This window comes from Serinus canaria, chromosome 1 (assembly GCF_022539315.1).
Source record: "Serinus canaria isolate serCan28SL12 chromosome 1, serCan2020, whole genome shotgun sequence".
Lineage (NCBI taxonomy): Eukaryota > Metazoa > Chordata > Aves > Passeriformes > Fringillidae > Serinus > Serinus canaria.
Genome location: NC_066313.1, coordinates 42,821,230 through 42,844,792, shown reverse-complemented (window position 1 = coordinate 42,844,792; position 23,563 = coordinate 42,821,230). Strand labels below are relative to the sequence as shown.

General features: G+C 37.2%; 1 protein-coding gene across 8 annotated transcripts in view; it reads left to right on the top strand.

Moving 5' to 3' along the window:
* The window catches only part of PSPC1 (paraspeckle component 1), a 57,818-nt gene extending 34,443 nt beyond the window's left edge, over nucleotides 1–23,375 (top strand). For 2 of the 8 annotated variants that reach the window (XR_007778878.1, XR_007778875.1), the window contains 5 exons: nucleotides 15,751–16,004; nucleotides 18,823–18,927; nucleotides 21,569–21,695; nucleotides 21,920–22,182; nucleotides 22,832–23,375. Coding sequence is in view for 3 of the 8 variants with exons in the window: in XM_009102810.4 (XP_009101058.1) it covers nucleotides 326–511 (186 nt within the window). In the remaining 5 variants the exon portion in view is untranslated. The other 6 variants (XR_001989617.3, XR_007778876.1, XR_007778879.1 and 3 more) reach the window with 5 other exon arrangements.
* The last annotated feature ends 188 nt before the right edge of the window (nucleotides 23,376–23,563 follow it).

Sequence of the window (23,563 nt, the reverse complement as noted above, 5' to 3'; positions counted from 1 at the left end):
CAGATATAAAACTGTTTGCTGTCTCCTCTGTTACATAGAGAATGTGTATTGCTTCTGATGTGCCTGTAAGGATGAAGTTACATCCAGCACCAGAGTTGGTCTTAAGTATTGTTTTTCATTTTTAATTTTCTTTACAAAGTTGGAGCATAACTTTAGCACTCTTTAATTTCCAGCTCTTTTTCCATAATAACTAATTGAATTGCTCCTTTCTTCCTTCTATGTGTGATCCTGATTCTGCTGGACTATCTGCTGAACTCCATGACAACATCACTTGTGATTTTTGTTGTAACTCACATTTGGCATGTTCCAAATGGACTTGTGCTAGCATAATGAGAGATTCCCTCAAGGAGGCCCATCCCAGATGGGTTCACCTCTGGTTAGTAGAACGGGCTCTGAGACTCCTCAGCCTCCAATGAGTGGTGTAGGTGCCGTGAGTGGTGGACCTGGTGGCTTTGGTAGAGGAAACCCAGGGGGCAACTTTGAAGGACCTAACAAGCGTCGCAGATACTAAACCTTAATTCATTCCTTACTGTTTTAGAAATTCCAGTAAAATTATACAGTGATATGCCTTTATAATTTTAGCTGTTATCTGGAAATGGTTCTATTGTTATTGTAGTCTTTAAAACAGTTTCTTTTGTAAAACTTTTTTTGTATTCAGTCATAGGCTTTGTAGGATAGAGCAGAAACGATGCGGATCATTATGTAAGGCAATGTGTTTGTGACTAGCAAAATGCAATGTGTGACTATGCTGTAAAACGTGCAGTTATCTGATTACAATAAAACAAAAATCACTGGAAAGGATTTTGGGAATGTTATTACTAATACTAAGTAAGAATAATTTTATGCTTAATTATAAGTGGCATCATTTTCATTTTTACATAGTTTCTACTATGTGTCAAGAAAGTTCCATTCTTAGTAGTGTTTAGCTGAATTCCATGGTGCAGTACATACTATGGAATACTTAAAACACAACTGCTTTTGTTTTGACTTTCAAAGAGCATAAGATTTTATACAAAGTGTTCTCAAAGATGGTGTGTCCTTGCATCTCAATCCACCATTGCAAACTTAGTCACGGTAGGCTTGTAAACAGAGGTAGGCTTATAAAACAGAGGTTATCTTTCAGATAAATTATTAGAAACTTTAACTTGGGAGGGAAAAAACCAAAAAAGGAATTAAAAAAAAAGGAATCTTTATGTGTGTTGTATTCATAACAGTATGAGTGAATTTACCTAAACCGCATTTATTGAGGAGAAAAGTGGTTGTGACATCTGTGTGTTCTGTTCTCTCCATTGCAAGCAAGGAGACATTTCTGTACACTGGTCAAAAGCTTTCTTCTGTGTTTGCACATCATAATTAATAAGTATACATTTTCCCTAGTGGTTGGTTTTAATAAAAACGTGTCTGTTATCAATGAGTAGCTGTTTAATTAGGAAGCAAATACATGTTTTCCAGCGAAAATAAGTGTTCAGTTATAGTTGAGTAATATGCATTTGGAAGGACTGCACACAAGTATTCTTTGGAAAGGTTTTACAGAACAAGGAATTTGGAAAATCCCATTTAGAGCACAACTCAGGGTAGATTTGCTGATTGAGTTTTAAGATAAAACTGGTAGTAAAGCTATTAGGAAGCTTATTATGATTTTGTTTTGTCAGTCTTGGAAGATGATGGAAAAGACCTATTGGTTCTATTCCTGTGATGGCAAATAAGTAGGGATATTCGTTGGTTACTATTGCTCTTTTTCCTGTGCAAAATAGTTATAAAATAGTAGTGATCTTTTTTATCAGTTCACGTACATTTTCAGAGGTAGACAAAACTAAATTTTATCTGTATGAATTGTGATGCTATATTGGTTAAAAACTGATTTGAAATAACCTGGTGCCCTATTAACATCCAGATGGCATATACATAGCTCAGCATGGGATACAAGCAGCAGAGAGGGCTTGTGTGTTACTTGTTAATGTGGCAGTGATTGGCTTGGTGGATTGAATTTTGAGCAAATGGTTAACAAGAAAATTGTCATATTGCTGGCATTTTGGAAATACACTGTTACTTAAAGTGCCTATGTATATGTCTTAAGATACTGTTTTCATGCAATTCAGGAGTTACCTTGGTTAAACTAAGTATGTAGGTCCTCACTTGGGACATCTGCACCTGCTAAGCATTTTCCTTTATATTGTCTTTAATGTTGCCATTTTTTGCTTGACTTAACACATGCCACACTTTGTAATACAATACTGAGTTACCTTTAGTCTGGAATACTCTTTCCCCTTGGTATATGTGTCACATTATAGCACTCATTCTTAAAGTAAACCTAAACCAAAGTGCAAATGGTTTTCCTTTACACACTGGTCCTAAACCTCAAGACTTGGGAAAGTTACTGTTTTTTCACTGCTATAAACTAGTGCTTGCATATGGCAAGTAGTTAAACTCTCTGCTCTAGTGTTCTTTATGCAGTTGAAAATGCACTTTACATTGGTATCTAGTAAGGCATCTAAATATGAGATTACTTTTTTCCTAATATTTTCTGCCCTTATATGTGACTTTTTTTAGGGGATTGAGGAAGTATTGGTGAATTAGTAGTTCTCAACTGTAAAGTTGTACAGTGAACATGTTTTAAGTACAAATTAAATTGAATTCAACAGGTTAGTTCATTTTCTTCAAAGGAAAAGGCTGTGTTGTTCAGGCCTTTTAGCTAGCTCCTGTATATTTGTTTAGCTATGTAAACCCTCCTCCTTATAATATCTGAGTATGTTGCAGAAGAACATTAAATACACTTCAGAATGAATCTTGAGAAGTTGTTAATACTTTCTGTGCCAGCTTCATGCTATTTTAAGTGCATGTTTGTTGCACTGTGGTTTTGGTAGCAAGTGGAAATATGCAAGTATTTGAAAATTATTTTAGGTTTTATTCAACATTAGTGATTGTTGTTCCACAATTGTGACCTGCCCTTCCTGTAAACCTCTGACTTGGATGGCTCTGCAGCATGGTAGCAGTGTATTTGTCAGCTGTCCTTACTGCAGAAAATAATTTAATTTAACTATTTTTAAATGTCTGTGAACCAAGTCCTAACAAATAAATACTGAAATGTATTTTTGGGCAGATTGTAAAGAGTTAATGAAGAATTCCTTTTGTAGTTGATGACATGCTGCTATGTTCATCTCTTAAAAGTTTTCTTTGGGCTGCTTGGCTTAACTCTAAAGGCAGTGCTTCTCATTTTGCCAAATGTGGTAGTAACTGATCCTAGCTATACAATAAACACCTAATTTTATTGAAAAAGGAATGGTCACAAATTGTTTCTTTAAAATGTGTAGATGTGGCTAACCAGTGTTTTTGCGTGAAGGTTCTGCCCTTCAGCTAAAGTGATTAATTTTTCTTGATCCTCGTCTGGTGGAGCAGTTTATCATTTTTTCTGTGTACACAGGTACTCAAGTTTTTAACTACATTTGCACTGTTTGAAGTCCTGACACTCTGCTATATGCTATGCTAAAACAACTAGGCTTGGAATATGTATGAATCTGCCAACTACAGTGCACTTACTTTTATAATGTACTTACTGAGCTTTTACATTATTCCTGAAGTTTCATATTCCTAAACTACCTAATTTTCCAGTGAGATACAATTTTGGTACTTAAAGCTTTACTATTCCATTTAAGTTATACACTGTTCTGACCAATGTGCTTATTAGATAAAGCACACTGATGTCTTGGGAAACTTGGCAATCCTAATATACTTTACTGTATTAATTTCCTAAGAAAATCACTAACTACTCTGGATTACCTAGAAAGAAAATTCCTGGTGTGCAGTTGTTTTATTTGTTGTCCACATTTTTTTATGCAGTTGTACATCAATATATAAGCAGGAGATTCATACTAGAATAAAATTTAAAATAGATGGTAAGAAGACAGTATGAGCCAAATAATTAATTTAATTTTAAGCATAAGCTAGTAGGATTTTATAGTATGCATTTATTGAGGATCATTCTGATATAAAGTATGCTGCCATATTCACCAAATTCATTTCCCTGTTTTCCACTCTTGATTTCAGATACAAAATAATTTGTAATTACAAATGCTTTGAAAGGTACTAGAAACACAATGACATTGATGAACTGTCTTGCTAAACACAGTGCAATCTCCCTTAAGATAACTTGGCTCAAAAATGCTGAAATAACCAATCTAAAGGCAGATTCTCAAATAAAAACCAAAACCCCCTAGGCCTTTTGAAGGCAAAAAATATGCTTGGAGGTGAGATGTTCAGCAATTAACTGGTGTGCACTGGTGGCATGAAGTTCATTTTACTTAAGTATGTTGCAGAAACAAATTTTTTTGTGTACTTCCTAATTTATCTATTTTTTTATGAAAAGTTGATGTTTTTTATCATGATTTTTCCCTTCCTAAGTCAAACTAAAGCATAATGGAACTACTAAGTTAGCACAGAATGCAGGGTAGCAACTAGAGTCAGTTTATGTTGGACCACAGATATGAAGGGGTTCTAAATCCCATTCCTGAGACTTGAAGTGTTGTATATCCAGTAGTTTTAGAGTCTGCATGCAGCATCTTTTATTAGTTTGTGCTTGGGGCCAGGAGTGGGGGACTTCAGAGAGCGCATACTTCCAATGCAATCTAATTGTCTTCTCAGGAGCGCTCGAATGATTAATACGGGCACTGTGCTGTTATTAAGATGCTCATCTAGGAGTTTGGTGCTTTCCATGGGCTGTTAACTGACTCCTAGCATGAGGGAATATTGGTCCAAACTTTCCTGACTAATCAGTGGTAAGGAGGGAGTGAGTGTGTCCTATGAGAAATGCAGAGGTTGGACATTACTACTTTAGATTATTCGCTATTCAGTGCTGATTTGGTGGCAAATGTTGAACGGTAGTAACCTGAAAGCATTTACTTTCTTAAACATTAACTTACTGAAATGTAAGAACTTAGTAACAGTAAAAGGATTGACTGAAAACTTGGAATACCTAATGTCAGGTATAATTTTTTCCATTTGATTGTTTTTAAGTTACCTTTTATTTCCTTTCCAGATATACTGTAAAGTAGTTTTAGCAATCTCACCAGTTTAGTGTGTTTTGTTGATGGTTTCAGGTGCTTTCCCATAAAGTATTTTAAAAATTGTAGCTGTAGACATTTCAGGTGTGTTTTCACGGTAATCCATGAAATACTGGAGCTAGTTATAAAATTGTCTAAAATGTTACTTGTAGAATAAATAAAGTGAACATGAAATTTTCATGAAAACAATACTTTTTATGTTTTTGAATGCATAGAAACAAACCCTCAATGTGTTCATTTTCAGTGGGATAGATTTTTAATAGGTCTTTTCCATCTTGAACTTCCTTAAGATACTCTGAAAGTTTATATAACTGAAATTTGGGGGCATCCTTATTAATGACCTCAGCCTGACTCTTAAAAGTAGTGCAAGAAGTTTCTTCTGTTTGGAACAGCAGCCCTTTTTTCCTAATTGAAGGAGCTATTCAGAAAACCATTCAGAGATAAGCACAGCATACTTACTGGTAAAACTATTTAAAAAACTCTGCTCTAATGTAAATATTCTTGTATACACAAATCACATTGAAAGAAAAAAAGCAACTTTGAAAATGTGGGTAAAAACTCAAGTGATTTGTATGTGGTCCCTTGCATGGAGAATACAATGCTCATAATAAGAAGTATGAGATTCAAAAGGAACTGGACTGTGTTACTACATACACATGTGGATTTTTCCATTTGGTTGGGTAAATGATTTGTCTAGAACTTCCATTGTTCCTCGATTTACTAGTGTGCTTTTATGTCTCAATTTCTGTAGAGTAAAGCATAGCTGTATAATTTGATTGAATTTACATGCTAACTGTATGCAGGACGTTAAGTGCTTGACTTGAAAGAATTGCAGTGAGAATAAAGATACTGTTCTTGACTTTAAGTAAAAACTGCATAGATCCTTGAACAGGAATAAGTGTGGAAGGTTCTGTATGTAACTTGAACAAAAAATGGGAGAGAGGGAATAAAGTAACGTAATAAAAGTGAGAAAAGTGTGGTTTAATTTTATATCTACAGCAGATTCACAGAAATAACTTTAAGTCTTGTTCTACATGAAAACCACAAAGCAACTAATTTTTAATAGATGTGGAAATACCAGTTACATTCATGTCTTGGATTTTTGGAACTGAATTTAGTTTTGTGCAGGTGGCCAAAGAATAGCAGAAAAAGTGAAATGAATGAATGTTTTAAAAATATTTTAAAATTCTTGGGTTGTATGGTGGGATCACTGCAGTTGGATATATCTCTTCTGTGTTGTTTTTTGTGGCTGAATACAGCAACCGTATACAGCGTACACACACCATGTAAGTATGTAACAGCTGATTTTAAGGTTGCTAGCCTCTCATCAAACTAGTGAGAATCCAGTCTTAAACCTGAGTGCATCATAGACAGAGATGCACCAAACAGAAGACCATCATAAAGGAAAATGAAATAATACATATCTATTACTAGTAATAGGATGGGATTAAGGTATTTTAATTAATTTTTTGCCTTAATTCACTGTAATAAATTTTTTGTGTGTGTGACAGGGAAACTAATTTTATTATCAGTTAAAGATAAAGAAAGGAAGAAAAAAATCCCCAACAAAACGCCTCTCCCAAAGAAATCCCCAAACCTTAAATACCTCAGTGTACAACACAAACCCAAGCAAAATGTGTTTTCCCACTTTAAATAAAAATGTATACTTAAGCAAGGTGGAAGAGAAAATAAATCTAAAAAGATGTAAAAACCAAAAGGGTTTGCTGTAATTTTTTTTTGCATCTGTTAGCTCTTGATGTTCTGGTCATTGTCAAGTGTTGCTTTTTTAAAAAAAAAGTTCCATTACTGTTCATTATTTGTTATAAAAGGATTTATTCTACTAAATTTATTTATTGTTACTAAGTTTTCGATATTTTTATATTGTGTAAAATTGCATTAAAAAACACTGCATAAACCAGCTATTGCAGTACTGTAGAATGCAGTCTTTGAACTGCTAGTTGAATTGATCTTCCAGGCTGCTTACAAATGTTTTAATTATTTTTATGCTAATGGGAATTTTAAATATTTAAAATAATCCAGTACATGCCTTACTGCAGATTTAAATAGCCTTTTGCCCTCCTTGCTGCTTGGTCCTGCTCCCTCTGTGTCCCCAGGCAGGAAACACAGGTAAAGGCAGGTAAAAGAGACTCTGTGAGAATTATTGATTCTGCTCATTTCAGTGTGGAAGGAGAGAAGAGCAAGAAGGGACAGTAGAGCAAGACTCTTCATACCTATGCATCCATGGGGTAATTAGTGCTACAGACACAGAACATAGTTCAATAAATGTTCTCATTAAGTGAGTTGGGAAGAAATACATAGCCTAGAACAAATGGGTAAGAAGTGTGTCAAGGAGTTGAGATGTCTGAATAACATGGTTATGGTTACATTCTTGGTGATAGTTGGGCCAAGAGGGCGAGTATTTCAAGTGGTGAAGAAAAAAAATGTCCTCTAAAATGTTGAGCCAAATTTTATGTGAGCTTGATCTGTCTGTTCACTTTCTGCAGTTACCAAGGTTACATGCAAGCCAGTAAAAAAAATGGAAAATAGTGTTCTTCGTGATTTCTCCAGGAGAAATGATATACACAGTTGCTTTAAAAAGAAGCAAGACTATTCACATGTACTTTTTCTTTGAAGAAAATATAAAACTGCCATTACAAAGATGGGAAAAACAGTCTTTTAAAGTGCTAACCTTCATTCTTTGACCTGATAACCCTGTGTTGTTCCATATATTATGTTCTGCTTTTAAGGGAGAGAGCATGTGAAAGGTAAGCCACAGCTGCAGTTTTAATCAACTTCAAATAAAAAGCTTTCCCCAGAAGACACACCTGTAATAATGAAACAGTAGTTCATCTTCAGTTTTGTTTCAGTGTGGAACATTGTGTTTCTAGAACTTAGCACTGTACCAGTTCCAGTTCCACATCTGACATTTTCAGAACCAGAGCTGTGCCAAATCATACAAATAAAGTTTTTTCCTTAGTGTGTGAAGAGTACAATTACTGCAATTCAAAAACTGAATGTTCAAGAGTTTTGAAAGAAAGTGTATGGAAGAATTGTCACCTATTGAATTGTTGGTTTAAAAGTGAAAATTGTCAACTTGGCAGCAGGGATGGTTGTACTTCTAACATTATTTTAGGCTATGTGTCAGTTTATTATTGCCATGTTATACTTTGTGTAGTTTTTGTAATACCACTTAATGCATGTTTGACGTTTTTCTTGCACACTTGTTTAGTTTCATATATTATTCACACTGATGAATACAACTGTCTGTAAATGGGGGGTACCAGAGCATTGTTTAGTATTATGTAACTTGTTTAGGAGGGTTTTTCATTTATAAGCTTGTTTTCTGTCTTGTGTTTACTGTGGATGTTCTGAGCAAAATGGACCTTTTCTACTTTATGTGGGGAAAAAGTAGCAAGTAATGAAAAATTGGTTATTAGGAAAGTAAATAGAAATCCTGGATGCTTCTTACTGTTTCTAAAATGACAGCTGATTCAGAAGAATAAAATGACTTGGTATACTTTCTGCATGATTCTTCTAGACTTTTCCCTGATTACAGCACACTTAAGGATCATTATTCAAGGTTGCAAACAAAATGTTTAATTTCTGTCTGGTTTTAATCCTAACTGTGTTTACAAGACAGTAAATTAAACACAAATGTCTCAATGTTTGCTCTGAATAGTACTCTTAACTCCCCAAGTTGTATTAAACATAAGGAAAAATAATTTGTTTGAGTTTCATAGTTTTCAAATACTGGATTAGCCAGTCCCCTGGGGGGTGCAGTGGGGGTGGAGGAAGTACAGATTTGTGGAGAAATCATACTCCAGTTTTCAGTTGCATTATGTTCCTGGCATGCATTTTTTACTCTTTACATTGGGCCCATTTGTTACAAAGATTTAAAAAGAAATATAATTTATCATATTTCATCCAGTTATAAGTTCATTGGTACATTGTAAAAATCAGAATTGGTTAGTTTAGGCACTTTTACTTTACTGGAGATCATGGCATGTAGTATAGATATCTGAAATAGGGTAATTCAAGTGTTGGTAGTTACTGGTGATATGTTGTTGTGCCATTAAGCCTGGATAAAAGCTGATACATTCTGAGCATAACAATGTCTTAAAACTTGGTGCCCAGACCCTTGATGCTGAACTTGCATTTCTGCTTTATTGCTGTGATAATCACAAAAATACAGGTTATATGAAGGAGGGTAAAGAATTGATTATGGTGTGTTGCTTGGTTTTGAGGTCTTGTGTGGGAAAACTGGTATTGTAGAATCTTCTTTATATGATTGCTTCAAATTCTACTTTTTTTTTTTTTTTAACTGTCTTGTATATTTAAAACTGTCCAGTGTGAAGGAAGCCAAATGATGTATCTTAAAAGAATGTGGGAAAACTTTTTCACTAGAGGTCTTACTTGAGCTCTAAATCATTTACTGGTTTGACACTGAGGACTTAACTCTAACCTTTACACTATAATTATATTGAAAATTGTTCAAGCTTCTGCCAAGCTTTAGAAGTGATCTGAGGATGTAAGGTGACATGCTCACTGTAGGATTGGGCCAAATTATTGATATTTGATGCTTGTCACCAGCCTGCTCTGGTTATCCTAATATATTCCTTTTAGGATTTTGTTTCCTTTTCTGTACTCTAGATTTTCTTTTGTTATAAAAGGCTTTATGTTTTCCTGATGATATGGAAGATATGAGCTGTATGAAACTTTATTTGGGGGTTCTAATACTGAACTTTATGGAAATGGTTTAAAGCAAAGGAAAGATGTCAGATGCACAGTAAAAACCAGTTCTATCTAGGATTTGACAAGTTGTTACATACCTCTTCATATGTGTTTTGTTAGTATGTATCATGTATGTTTTCTTAACCTGTTGTGCCTTTAAAATGGATTTATGTCTTTCTAAGGGGGCAAAAAATTTTGTTCTGGATTAATTTAATTTCATTGTTTCTCTTTTCTGTAATTTCTCAATAATGAAGTGACAGAGTGCATGAGAACTTAATAGATAGTTACTTTTTCTGAACTCACAGATGTGTGCAAATACTAATACAGAAAAGTAAAAGTAGGTAAGTGCTCTTAATGGATTTAGAGATAGGGGGATACTATTGTGGAAGAGCAGGAAAACGTGGTTTTATCTCATCTTTCACTTTTCAGCTTTTAATAATTTGGGAACTGCCATAGGATTAAAAACCCCAAATACGACTCTTATAAACTTCATCTAAAATTCTTAAATGCTGTTTCAGAGTTATGCTATAAACAAAACTAATTCAGTGTAAACATTCAAATAAAATACATGCTTTAATGGGAAAAGTAATTCTGAAAGCCTGTGTTTTATTAAGAAGAGTAATGTTATTGGGGAGTTGGGTGTATTTTCTCTTATCTTTACTTTTTGACTATGTAACCTTAAAGGAATAGAGGTGAAATTAATGACATGCAGAAAAAGGCTAAATATACAGGCTAAATAAAATTTCTTGGGAAAGGACTGAAGTTCAAATATGTGTAACTTAAGTATCAGTGCTTCCAGTAGAGGACTTCTGTCACAAGTTTAAGAGAGCTTCTGCTTAGAAATAGGTGCTGCCAAATCTGGTCCTGCTCTTATGGCAGGAAAATGTCATCTTTGCCTTGATTGTGACAAACCAAGAATAGGATTATAAGGATATAAGTTTATTAAGAACCTAGTTGTCTTGCCACAGTGATAAATTTGAATGGCTAAAGAGTCAGCATCTTAGGTAAGTTTGTCTGCTGAGTTGGTGCATGTACAGCTGCATGATTGCCACAGCCTTCCCAGGACCTGGAATATGGTAGTGCCTTTGGTTGTTTCAGCAGTTGCTTCATGTGCCTCAGTTAATGAAGTTCATTTATGGCTGCACAGATTCTTTTCAAAGTCATCTTTTCTGCTGAGCAAATTCTCACAGGTAGTGACAGCCACCGCAGTTGTGGGTTGAGAGTGGCGCTGTCATGGGGTGCTTAAATCAGCACTTGTTCCTACCAGCTGCAGTCAGCTTAGTTTATACTTGTTCAGTCATTACAGTGCACTTCCAAATACTACTTTTCATTAATGAAAGTTGTGTTCTCAATGAGGTACTGATCTGAGCAAGTTTGAGTAGAGACTTAAGAAAATACAGAAAATACAAACTAGTTACATTTGTACTGTCAATGAGACAAATTCCTTTAATTCTAGGTGTGTTACAGAAAATTCATCATGTGGATGGTTCCCTAAGTTTGTAATAAAGGTACTTGGATTTTGTTCTGTTTTCTGAAGTTCATCTTTAAACTGTTTGGACGTCTGCATTTATTTTAGCTTTCACAGTTTGATGTAAACTAGAGTCCCTCAAACTTAATGCATAAATATTTCCTGTCAGGGCATACTCATCAGTCAGGTGCTGATCAGATGCAAGATTTTGCAGAGTCCAGAATGAAAGTAAGTGTATAAGTTCTTAAATAAGATGGAAGTAAAGTTATGAGAAGACCAGAACAAGATTGAACAGAATAGGAGAGCAAACTGCTCTGAAGGTGGTCCGTAAAAAGTAGTGCAAAAGAATCTGATAACAAGTACATGTTCTGTTAATCTTTCAAAGAAATGGATGCATCAGGATGCAGAACTTCAGTTTGAAATGCAGACTTCTTTGGAGAAGTTGCTGCTTGCTAAAGTGGAGTTTCTTTTTCAGGACGTTGCAAGTAATGTTTGTAGTGTATTAGAATGGATGTTTTTTACTTGTGTACATCAAAAGTCACAAACAGGTAACTGAAGTTACAACTTTTATGTTTTAGTCTCTGTGTGTAACCATTTTCTCATTAATGTGTTGATATTTACAAACTTGGCACCCAAGATAATTTTGATAGTTTGTTTGTAAATCAGTATTTTTAATGTGAGAATTACAGGCAAGCTTGCATCTTGAAATCTGGATGAGCTATGATGAAAAACAGTACCAGCAATCAGTCTCTTTGATTAAAAGTATTTAGTTTTGAATATGATGCCAAGTTACTGCCTTTGTATATAAGATGATATCAAAAGGGAGGTCCTGACTTCTCACACTGTGGTCTTGGCCTAATCCTGTGCAAAGGAGTGTCATCACTGAGGCCTTTACTTTGCTTTCAGTTGGAGAAAATGGTAATCAACTGGAGTGACTTTATGGGGGGGTATATGGTGGAATGGTAAATAGTATTCCTGACACTCACTAAGATGCCTGATCTGTAATTCAGACTTGAAATTATTTCTAATATAGTGCTTTTCAGTCTTCTGCCACAAGGTGTTCACTTTGCTCTATGTATGACAGCTGAGCTTAAAGCTTTTTAAAAATATTTGATAGTAACTTAGCTGTTTCACTTTGGGTAGGAAGAATAGCTTTTATCTTGCAGGTAGTAGTGACTTCTACTAAAATAAGGAATGCTGTACATAGAATTTACAGCATTCTAGGGTACTATAAAGCTGAAATAGATCCTAATAGTGCAGCATCAGGAATATGTCCAGTTGTGCAAGGAAAGGACAAAGAGCCAAATTTGAGTCCCAGCTTGCCAGGCAGAGAGTAGCAAATAGAGAAATGATTCCTTTATTCAACATTGCTTTGTGGGTTTTTTCAGAAACAGGTAAGTCTATGTCAGTATACCAATATGGAGTTGAACATTTGCAGGATACCCTGCAGTTTATTAATGCCGTTTGTTGTCTTTGTCTTGAGATACAGATTCCATTTCCTGTATTTCAAATCTAATGTAAGATTTTCTGTTTTCTACCAATTATGATTTTATTATGGTGGAAGCCAGAAGTTGATATTCTGCATTTGTTAGAGAGTAATCTGTGATGGAAGTTGTCACCTAGTAGAGTTAGTACAGGAAGGAAATTACTTAATTGCACAAAGAATCACAGATCTTTTGATGGGATCAGAAGCAATGGGTACACACACAGGGGATTACTTCTGAGCATCAGGAAACATTTTTAGGGTGAGGTGTGACCAAGCACTGGCACAGGCTGCCCAGACAGGTTGCAGAGTCTCCATTCTTGGAGATTCTATAAGCCATCTGGATGTGGTCTTGGGCACTGGCTCTAGGTGGCCCTGCCTGAGCAGAGGAGTTGGACCAGATGATCTCTAGAGATCCCTTCTGACATTAAAGGGACATTAACAAGTCCATGATTCTGTCATTTAAGCAAAACTTTGAATTTATTAAACTTTATATGAATGAATTAACAGTTAAACCCTATTACATGCTTAGGTATTTGAATCCTTCCTTACTAGGTTTCATTTCAATGTAGATGTATGTACTGGGTAGTATTGTTAAATTTTACATTTTCAAATGAAGCATGCCAAAGAAGAAAGCTCTTGGAGTGCATGAGTTGTTGTTAATAAAGACTGTGTGTCCACGTCTTGCCCTGCCCTTCCCCCAGCACAGTCTTACGGCTTCAGAGATTTTAGCCCCACAAAGATAATCAGTTCTGCTGTCATTATTTTGGAAGAGGAGGTTAGGACACTGGCCTAACTTGGCACCTGCTGCAAAAATGACAGGTAAGGAACCTTACAGGAGGGAATGGGGAGCATTGTGTGAAGTCCTGTAAAGCAGAATTGCAAACACTTCAGAAGCTGTGTATTAGTGAGTTTTACAATTCCTTAGGAGTACTGTTGTTTTTTTATTTTTTTAATTGGAGAAAATTGGACTATGCACAGTATAGGAAGTTTTATGTGAAACTAGATGCCCCTTTAGGTTTTGGAAGATAGAAAATGTCCTCAAACTAGTGAGGTCATCACTACTATATATAAGAATTATTCTATAATACAAAGCTTATGCTGATTTTCTGTAGTCTTAAAACTAATATATGAGAAAACTGTCTCTTAGGCTTTGCATATGCACATTCTTGCTACTTTAAAACAATTTTAAATATTTTTGAAATAAAAAAATGAGTCTTACTAGAGGTATGCCTATTTAAACATCCCTAAAATCTTAGTGGTTCTCTTAACTCCTTGCATAAGTTTATATTTGTTTGCATTGTGTGTAGCATAATGGTATCCTGACTTCTCTTAAAGTAGTAGAGCTGTACTGAGATCCTACTTAACTCTGTGCTAGGTGTGCTGGTTTGATGATATCTTGTTTACAGCAGACTTTTCTAAATCTCTGTCTGTGATAGGTGACCTCAGAGTTTCCAGAACCTGGCAGAACTGTCTCGTGAAATTTTAACTGTAGCTTTCAGTGCCAAGTGCAGCATTTTCAGATGCTTTTAATCTGTCAGGTTTCTGAAGTTTTCTTTGTGAAGTCACACCTATACATCATTATTTCAAGGTGAAACAGATGATGAGGGTTAGAAGTTATTCTCTTGTTCCTTCAACAGTTTTGTACTTTTTAGCTGTTCATTATAAAGTATCACAAAATGCTCAGAACTTCATATCTGTGTAACCTGTCATGTGAGTTCTGAATGGAGAAAATAACACCATTGGATATTTTTCCAAGTTGCTCAGCATGAACACAGTCATTGAAAGTAAAAATCGAAATATTGAAAGATATTTCTGCTGCTTTAATTACAACATTTGTAAAATAGGTAATTATGAAAAATCAGTGATGAGCCAGCTATTCTGGTTTCTCAGCTTGAAATGGGAGAATCATAGAGGGGAGGGGGCTGTAGTAAAAAGTACAGGATTTAGTTGCTGTTTCATAGCAACAATGAATGACTTAATGATTTGGACTACTGTCTCACAATGCATAAAGTTTTGCAAAAAAATATAATATGTGTATATCTATCTATCTATCTATCTATCTATCTATCTATCTATCTATCTATCTATCTATCTATCTATCTATAACACCCACTTGAGGCTATTGTGTCTTGCATCTAGGAATACCTTGCAAATGAACAATTTAATTAATTTTATGAAGTGCTTACAAATTTTAGTGTCTTTGAATTCAGACCTTGCTGAAGCTGTACCAATGAAAACTTTTGTATCTTCTGTTTAAATGCTTTCAGACATGCTCATCATTCCCTAAATACTGAAGAAATCATCTAATTTCTAAATGGTGAAGATCTGCAATCCAAGCAAAACAGAAACTAATGTCCCTTGATCGCAGATTGTCACTGGCATGTGTTCATTGCCTGGCCACTAGTAACTGCCACCATTTGTTCTTTTTTGAAATCTGATCCCAGAAGAGGAATATTACTGCATTCACATTCCTTATTCTGTGTAAGATGCTAACTTCAGGTACCCTACACCTTGTAACTTTAAAGTTGTGAAATGGACATAAAATATTTTTAATGATCTTGCAAAGGAAATTGAATGCCTTGATGGCTTACCTCAAGTAGTATTTTCCCTTTTGTTTCTAGGAACTTAATTCTTGCTTTGAGCTCAAATTTGGTAATTTTTTTTTCCCCTTAAATGCTTGCTTTCTTCTACTTCTCTGCAAGTACTTAATATGCACTTGAGAGAATTTGACAAACACAAGATTTGGAAAAATTGTGTTGCAGTTTGTCTCCTATAATCCCTGGCAGCTATGCAGTGATGCCAGGTAACAATTGCTTTTAGTCTCTAATGGTTTTATTGTCCTCAGTAGGGACTACTCATAATTAAGATGAGCAGGTTTGGCCAAACTAAAGTTAAAACTAAGAGAAGAATGGGGAGGATAAGATTGCCTGACCATTTAAGAATGTCTAGCACCGTATCTTCTGTTGGTATGTCAGCAGCCAACATTGTTATCTGTTACCTTTTGATAGGTAAGCCTGAACAAATGCAAACATGAACACAGCTCTACGGATCATCTCGGGTTCCCTTTGGAAACCCCAAATAAGTGGCCACAAGGGACTGTGTGTTTTCCTGAGAACAGCTCGGCATTGGAGTTCTTCTTTCTGTGTGCTGGATAGTGGTTCTGCTACTCTCAAAATCATACCTGTGCCTGCTGGTGCAAAATGCCATATGGTCACTTCAGTGGAAGTCCAAATTTACCTGTGCTGCTGTTGTGTGTTGCTAGGTAATTTTTAAAGTAGCGAATAAAGGGGAAACTTATGGGGGTTTTATTACTCTTAGTTACAGTAGCCACCAAAAATCCTATTAATTAAAAAAATTAAAACCAAAAAAACCTGAACCAAACCACAAAGCCTGTTCTGTCAGTCAAGCTGGCAAAGCTGCCACACATCCATGTGCAAGGTAAATGTGCAGTGTCCTTCAGTACTGTAGTGTCACAGCTGTTCCTGCTCCAAATTAGCGCTGGCAGCCTGGAGCTTGTCCTGCACAGCCGGTCTCTGCTGCAGATATCCTGCCAAGCTGAGGGTGCATTACTTGAGATACCTGCACTTAGGAGTTGGTTTTCAGTTTTCTTTCATAATGGCACAGTATATGCACAGTTTCACTCCATTTGTGTGTGATGCCTCTCTTCTCACCAGGCATGTTTATCATGCTGTTAGCCTTTTAGACTAGTTCAGATTCATTTTGCTTACCATTTTGCTTTGAGCTTTAATTTAAAGAAGAGCTTTATCATATGAATGAATATTCAGTCTCTTATTTTGAAAACAACTTTCTCTTGTATTCCAGCTCACTCTTAGAACTAAATCACTTTTTTCATTACTGGCTGCTTGGATGCATTCAGCTCTAGCAAAGTAATTACTGCTAATCATAAATCTATATAGGTAGAGAGGTTGGAAGAGGAAGAATTGTGAATAAATTGTGCAGAGGCACATTCCTAGTAGAAACTATAGACATTTTAACACTCCCAGCAGTCTTACTGGGTGGTTTTAGAGCCTGTAATCAAAAATAGACGGTATTTATTTGGCTACAGTTTTGTCACTAATATCTACTGGTTGCCAAGAATATGACACACTGCTTTCTCATCAGTAAATCTGGGTGGCCAAGAAAGAGAAAGTAATATTCACTGTCAGTGACAGAAACTTGGAGAGACTCTTAGGCCTTGGTGCTTTAACTTTCTTGGGGCGGGGGGGAGAAGGGAGAGAGTAATTATTGGGTTTCTTTAATAATAAAATATAGACTGAAAACTGTGCAGTTTGTAGTTTTAGCCTTCCTGTTAGATGGGTACATACCTATCAATAGCTACATTAATTGCACCATGTTGAGGTAATGTCTCGGGACAATTAACACTTGTCCAGATGAGAGTTCCAGCCAACTCCCTATGACTGACAGTTCATCACTACAGCATTACTGCATTTGACTTGCAAAACAATTGTAGAATCAACATATTTAGAAAGGGTTAGGGGGCTGTACTCTATCATTTGTGCTTTATGAAGAAAGTAGTATCTATCTTGATCAAAGAAGTATCTATCTTGCTGAATATCTGGTACAGAATAGATAACTGAACTTTTGAAATCTGATAGATAGCAAGCTTCACTGTGGTATGAGAGGGGAGATAAAAAGGAACCAAATGGGAGAATTTATTTAATAGGACTCAGACATTAATCATGCCAACTTTAAAATGGTATATATTCTGAGCCTGTTTTCAGCTGTTTCTGATAAGGTAAATGTTACCTTTATTGTAAACGTTTGTGGTTGTGTATTGTAATTTGCACGTATGTCACTTCTTGAATTACTTTTTGGGACTGCTCCTAAAGAGAAGCTAGCCTGAAAGGTGCAATCTGTGTGTGGCTTTCCAAAGGAATTCCTTCTCTAATAAATGCTTTGCAGGGTATGCTATGTTTTGTAATTATCAAAATAGAACCTCAGGATGTTGGTAAATAATTTTAACAAGTCTTTACTTGAGATTATAGGGAGTTCTTCACCCCTTTGTGCTCTTGTGATGAGGACCTTTCCAGGCAGTCTTCTCTGTAGACATTTCCTTTGGGCTCTCAGGCTCTGCCAACATATTTCTGTGCTGAGTAAGGGATTTTGTTAAGCCTGTCAAACATTGCAGTGCTCACATCTTACTTTAAGTCTGAGACATCTACGGAGGTGATTTTAATTCTGGGAGGAGGGAATATGTCTACAGGTAAGAGCTGTTTTGAAGCCTGAATGGCTGGGGCATGGAGCTGTTGAATTTTAAACACTTTGGATAGCTGTTTTGCATTTGTACTCTATGAGACGACAATGTGCAAGGTGGATACCACTTACTGCAAATAGAAGCCAATTGATTGCAGAAGTTGTAAAATTACAGAAGTCCTAAACTTTTGCATCAATTTCTGACGCTTGCAGTATTAAACTGTATTTTAATGATACTTGTATGCAGTTCTGAGATGGTTTTTTACTCCAGCTCAGTTCAGATATATTATTTTGGTAACTTTGCCCCTAATTAATGTCTGTAGAACAACATGCTGAAGAAAGAGGAGGAGACTGCAGTGAGAGCTGTTAGTTCTCAAGTGTCACTAATGACTCAGTGTTGTGTGCAAGGATCATGATCATTTTAGTGGTACTAATATTAGAAGGATGAAATGCCACTTTTGCCACGTGCCTTGGCAGGCCTAGAATGTCTAGAACATTCATGTGACATTTCTGTCACATGAAATATATATGTTTTAGAAAACCTCCAAAGGGAAATGACTTGAGGCTCTTTGGATAAGAACTGCAGTTAATCTACTCCAAGCAGGAATATTAAAATCTAGGAACTTGTTAATGTTCTTGGAACAGCTGTTGTTTAACTGCTGAGGTAGTAAAAATTTAAATAAAATCTGTGGAGAAACAACTAAGTGGTAAGAATGGGTAGAGAATGAATGGATTTTTTTTTTTTGGTAGTGGGAAGTTTTATTATGGTTTATTACTCCTTGTATAATGGGTTTTTGAAAAGAGAAGCTACTGTGTTTCCTTTTTGCTTGAAATGTCAGTTATTTACTGTCTCTTTATTTTTTTAGGTTACTATTAAAATCTTAAAAATGGAGATGAAGACTGGCTTGTGCAGAATCCTTCTGCTATGTTATGCAGACAAAAGAGAATCCTAAACCAGGTTTTAGTACAAGGTACGTATTAAGGTATATGGCTTTATCCAGCAGTTACTGAAGTCAATCCCCCACTTTTTGTCCAGATTTGTGATTTGATGTAGTTGTGTTTCTACACTTCAACTAATACTTGATTTCAGATAATGTAATTCCTGTCATAATTCCTGCCATGTGTTATGTTTTTAAAGGACTTCAAGCATATGCGCCCAGCCTCTAGCAGACAGCTCAAACCCCATAGTGCCACACTAATATGATGCCATGTCTGAGCTGCCGGGTGTTACTGATATATTGCACCCCGCCTCCTGATTGTACAACCAACACAGTAGTTACTGATTCTGAACAGTCTTTGGCATTAATCAGAGGGCTGTGGTCTGGAAGGTGGTGTCCATGGAAAGCCTGGGGCAGTTTGATCTGTGTGCACACAGGTGTGTAGTGCCATCTGCCCTGACTGTGGACAGCCTCTCAATGGGGCTATCAGATAGCAAGGTTCAATAATTCTGGTAGTTCCAAAATACCAGTAATTTTTATAAAGTAAAAGTAAATTTAAACACTGGTGGGATTTGACCAAGATGTGCAAATTCTACTGGTAAAGTAAGAGAAACTTGTATTAATTCTTCTATTTGTTAGGCTTAGCAAAAGGACTCCGAGCTGTCTCTGTAGTTGTGTTAACAGTAAATAAGAGAATTGGAAATATAAAGGATCAGAACAATTTATCTTTTTTATAATCACATGTAAAAGGTGTCCCTGTCCACAGCAGGGGTTCAGACCAGATGATCATCTCTCTCCATGTGCTGGCAACTTTCTTTGTAAAGCAGGATGCCATTTGGATGCCTTTGTGGCCAGGTTGCACTCTTAGCTCAGGGTGGTTCGTGGATCTGGTGTTCACCAGGGCCACCATGTCCTTACCTGCAAAGGGGCATTCCAGCCAGCTGTCCTCCAGCCTGTCCTGGTGTCTGGGATTATTTCTCCCCAGGAGAAGGATTTGGCATTTCCTTCTGTTGAATTTCATGAGATCCTGTAAGCCCGTTTCTCCAGCCTGTTGAGGGATCACTGGGTGGTGGCATGATACTATGGCCTTAGCAGCCACTGCTCTCAGCTTTGTGTCATCTGCAGACTTTCTGAGGACATGTTGTCCCATCAACCAGGGCAGAAATGAACATCCTGAAAAGGACTGGCCTCAGTACAGGGATACTCTATTATTTACTCCTGTGCCACTGACAACCTTCTAAGCCCATCTCTTGAGCCAGTTTTTAGTCCACCTCATGGTCCACTGAGCCTATCAGTAGTCTGTCAGTACCATGACAGGATCAAAATGATAACTGGAGATACTATGGCAGTGTCAAAAGATTTCCTAAGCCAAGGCAGACAATATCCACTGCTCTCCCCATGTCCACTGAACTGGTTGCCTCACCAGAGAGGCTCTCTAGTTGGGATCCTTAAGAATTTTGCAAATGACCTCATTGTAAATCCATGCTGACTGCTGCCACTTACCTTCTTGCTCTTCTTGGTCTGGAAGTGTTTTTTTGGAGTAGTTGTTCCATCACCTTCCAAGGGCCTGTAGTTCCCTGGGTCCTCTTTTCTGCCATTCTTGAAGACTGGAGTGATTTGTGCTTTCCCCTGATCCTTGCATCCCTCTCCTAGTTGTCACACTCTGTCAGCAATGCAGGGTGGCCTTGCGAGGCCAGCAGCCAGCTCCTTCAGCACTCATGGGAGCATCCTAGCAAGCTCAGTGCATGTGACTTGTCCAGTTTGTGTTCCCTAACCTGGACCCTGTCATATTCTTGGTTCTGGGAAGGGCACTTATGAGGTGGGAAAGTTGATGCACACCTCTTTTTGTGGTTCTGCTTTTGCCCTTTACTGGAGTCCCATTATTTTCTAGCTCTAGTAAAATCACAGTATAAAAATTATACCACAACAATTTGCAATATAAAATAGACTACTGAAATAAGCAACCTACAAGCATTTACTCACAACATCTAAAAAAGACAAGCAGCTAAAGCCCATTGTCAGAAAAATAGCAGTAAAACAGAAAATGCCTAATTTTCTCAGAGTTTAATTCAATTTTTTTTTTTTTTTTTTTATCCAGAGGACATTTTGTCTTGACCATGTAGCCATTGGAATTCAGTCTTGTTTGTCACTACATATGAGTGCTGCTGTGCATAAGAGCCCTTTGGGAACCTCAGTGTTTGGCAGGTTTCCCAGGCATCTCAGAATTTTTCTGTCAGTTTAGTTTCCTTCCTGTGGAGGGAAAAAAGGGTGGTCAAGGTTCCTTGGAGATACAAATGTTCCTTTTACTGGCTAAATAGCAACTCCTTGTCTCAATGAAGTGCTAAGAACCTTTCTTCCTCTTCCCCCATTCCTCACATGTGTGTGGGCCTCAGATTGTATTGTGAACCTGGCTGACCAAGTATAATGGCCTAATGAATTCGTGTTAAGTATTGTGCCAGGATGCCTGCTCCTGAGCTTCTTGAACAGAGGGAGCTCCAGCTGCTTCGGTGGGGGCAGGGCTGTCTGAAAAACTGCTGGCATTTCTCAGCTCTTTATCCAACTGTATTTGCTGATGTGTTGCTCTGTTATTTGCCATTTGAGTCTTAAATGCTCTCCTTTGATGACAAAAGCACACTGGCAAGGAGGTTATCTCGTGTCTTTTGTAACTCCTCAGCCTGAATCCTACTTCTTGGAAATGTTTGTCAGCCACTGGTGGCTGCCCACCCTCAGAACTGAGGCTGTTACTTCGTGATGGTGTGCAAAATGCTGCTCCGCACCTTGGAGTTACAAGGATCATCAAGGTGAGAATATAATCGTGTTTCACTTGTTAAAACTCCTTTAATGGTACACTTTGTACTCAGTTTTCAGTTTATTAGTACCATTTTTGTGCTTAATGCATGAATGTTTTTTTTTCCTTGTATCTCTCAGTGCTCTTGGGCAAATAGTAAGTCCATCACAACTGGCTGAAGGTAGGAGAAGGACAAACTGATCATTCTCAGTTAAGCTGTTTTCTCTCTGCTTGCAGGCAGGCCAGACCTGAGGGAAAAGGGCTGTTTGAAATGACATAAAAGAACACACACAGCCTGGACATGGTGTGTCCCCCACCAATACCTCAGCTTGAAAAAGACATGAGAAGAATGTGAATACATCTGCTTGTGAGCTCCAAGTCCAAGGAGACAAGTTACAGCTTTTGTGATGTTACTGTCTGCACCCTCTGGCACACAAGGTGGTGCCAGTCCAGCACTTCCTAGTAAAGCTGATGTTCAACTACTTTGATGTGTAACTGAGGTACTGATGCCCTTCTCATCAGGACTGCACTCAAAGTAGATTTTCTTCCTAGAAACAGCAGTGTTAAGGGAAATGAATGTCACTAAAAGGATTAAAGTTTGTATGTTCTACAAGAATAAGAGTAAATGATATATTAAATGACTCCTCCTTGGTTTAACTGATTGCTGTTGGACTTTAAAAAAAGCCTTTTAAAAGTAAGAAAATATTTTCAAGCCCTACAATATATGACAAAAAAATAGTAAAGTGGTAGGGTTTAAAGAAAAAGCAGTAATGTGGATTGTGTTTCTGCTGAGCTTGTTTAGAAGAATACAAAAGTATTAATTACCTAGAAAAAAAATTGTATGAGCCAGTGACAGCTGAAAAGAACTGGAAGGAAAGGCTAATCATAGGGGAGATTACAGCTGCAGTAAGTTGTGTATGCTGTTGAGTAGGAAGTTAGGCTACAAATGCCTGTTGTCTTAATGTAGCTCAATAAAAAGATGAAAAAACATGAAGAATGAAAAATTAATTTTATGTGATATGATTTGAACACTGGCCTGTAACATACCACGAGGGGTTTTTTTCAAATTTCTATAGTTATTGTAAAATTGGTTTAAATTAAATGAGTAACAGGATGTTTGTTTTTTATTTCCTGAAATCTGCAATGCAGTGGACATGAATCGAAGACTTGACTGGAACCTCACGCAGTTAAATCCTGCAGTGGAAACTGAACTAAGCTGCTGCAGTTGTAGATCCTGGTGGCGAAGCAGCTTTGCAGAGGCTGATGTGGTCCTGAGGGACAGGTGAAGATGGTGTCCACCCTCACGCTGGGCTCCATTAGAAGATCATGGCTGAGCTGGGGCCAGAAGAGCAATCTCTCCGTTCAGCACTTCTGAGGCTGCAGCTGAAACACTGTGCCCAGTTCTGGGCTCTTGAAGACAAGATGAGGGAACAAACCCCATGGAAGCCATTGGGCAGTCAGAAGGCTGTGGAGCACAGGAGCCTTGGGCCAGGCAGCAGGGGTTTTTCCAGCTGGAGAACAGGAGGTGGGGGTGGTTAAGAGATCCTGTTAATCCGGCTGTGTAAGACAAGTGCGTAAAGAAGATGGAGCCAGGCTCATGGCAGTGGTGCACAGTACAATGGCAGTTTTGTACCATTGTTTCAGTGCATGGAAGTCCTGCATATACCACTAATAAAAACAGTGCAAGGCTGTACTGTGTGTGGCTGTACTTACCTGGACTCCCTGCCCTGTGGAACCACTGGGGGCTTCCTGGGAATCATTTGGTTTCAGGAAGGGTGGATGCAGGGGACCTTGTCTGGAGGTTCACTTGTGGTTTCAGGGATCTTAACCCTGCTATTCTCTAAAAGAACTACTCTGATAGTGACACAGCAGAGCTGACAG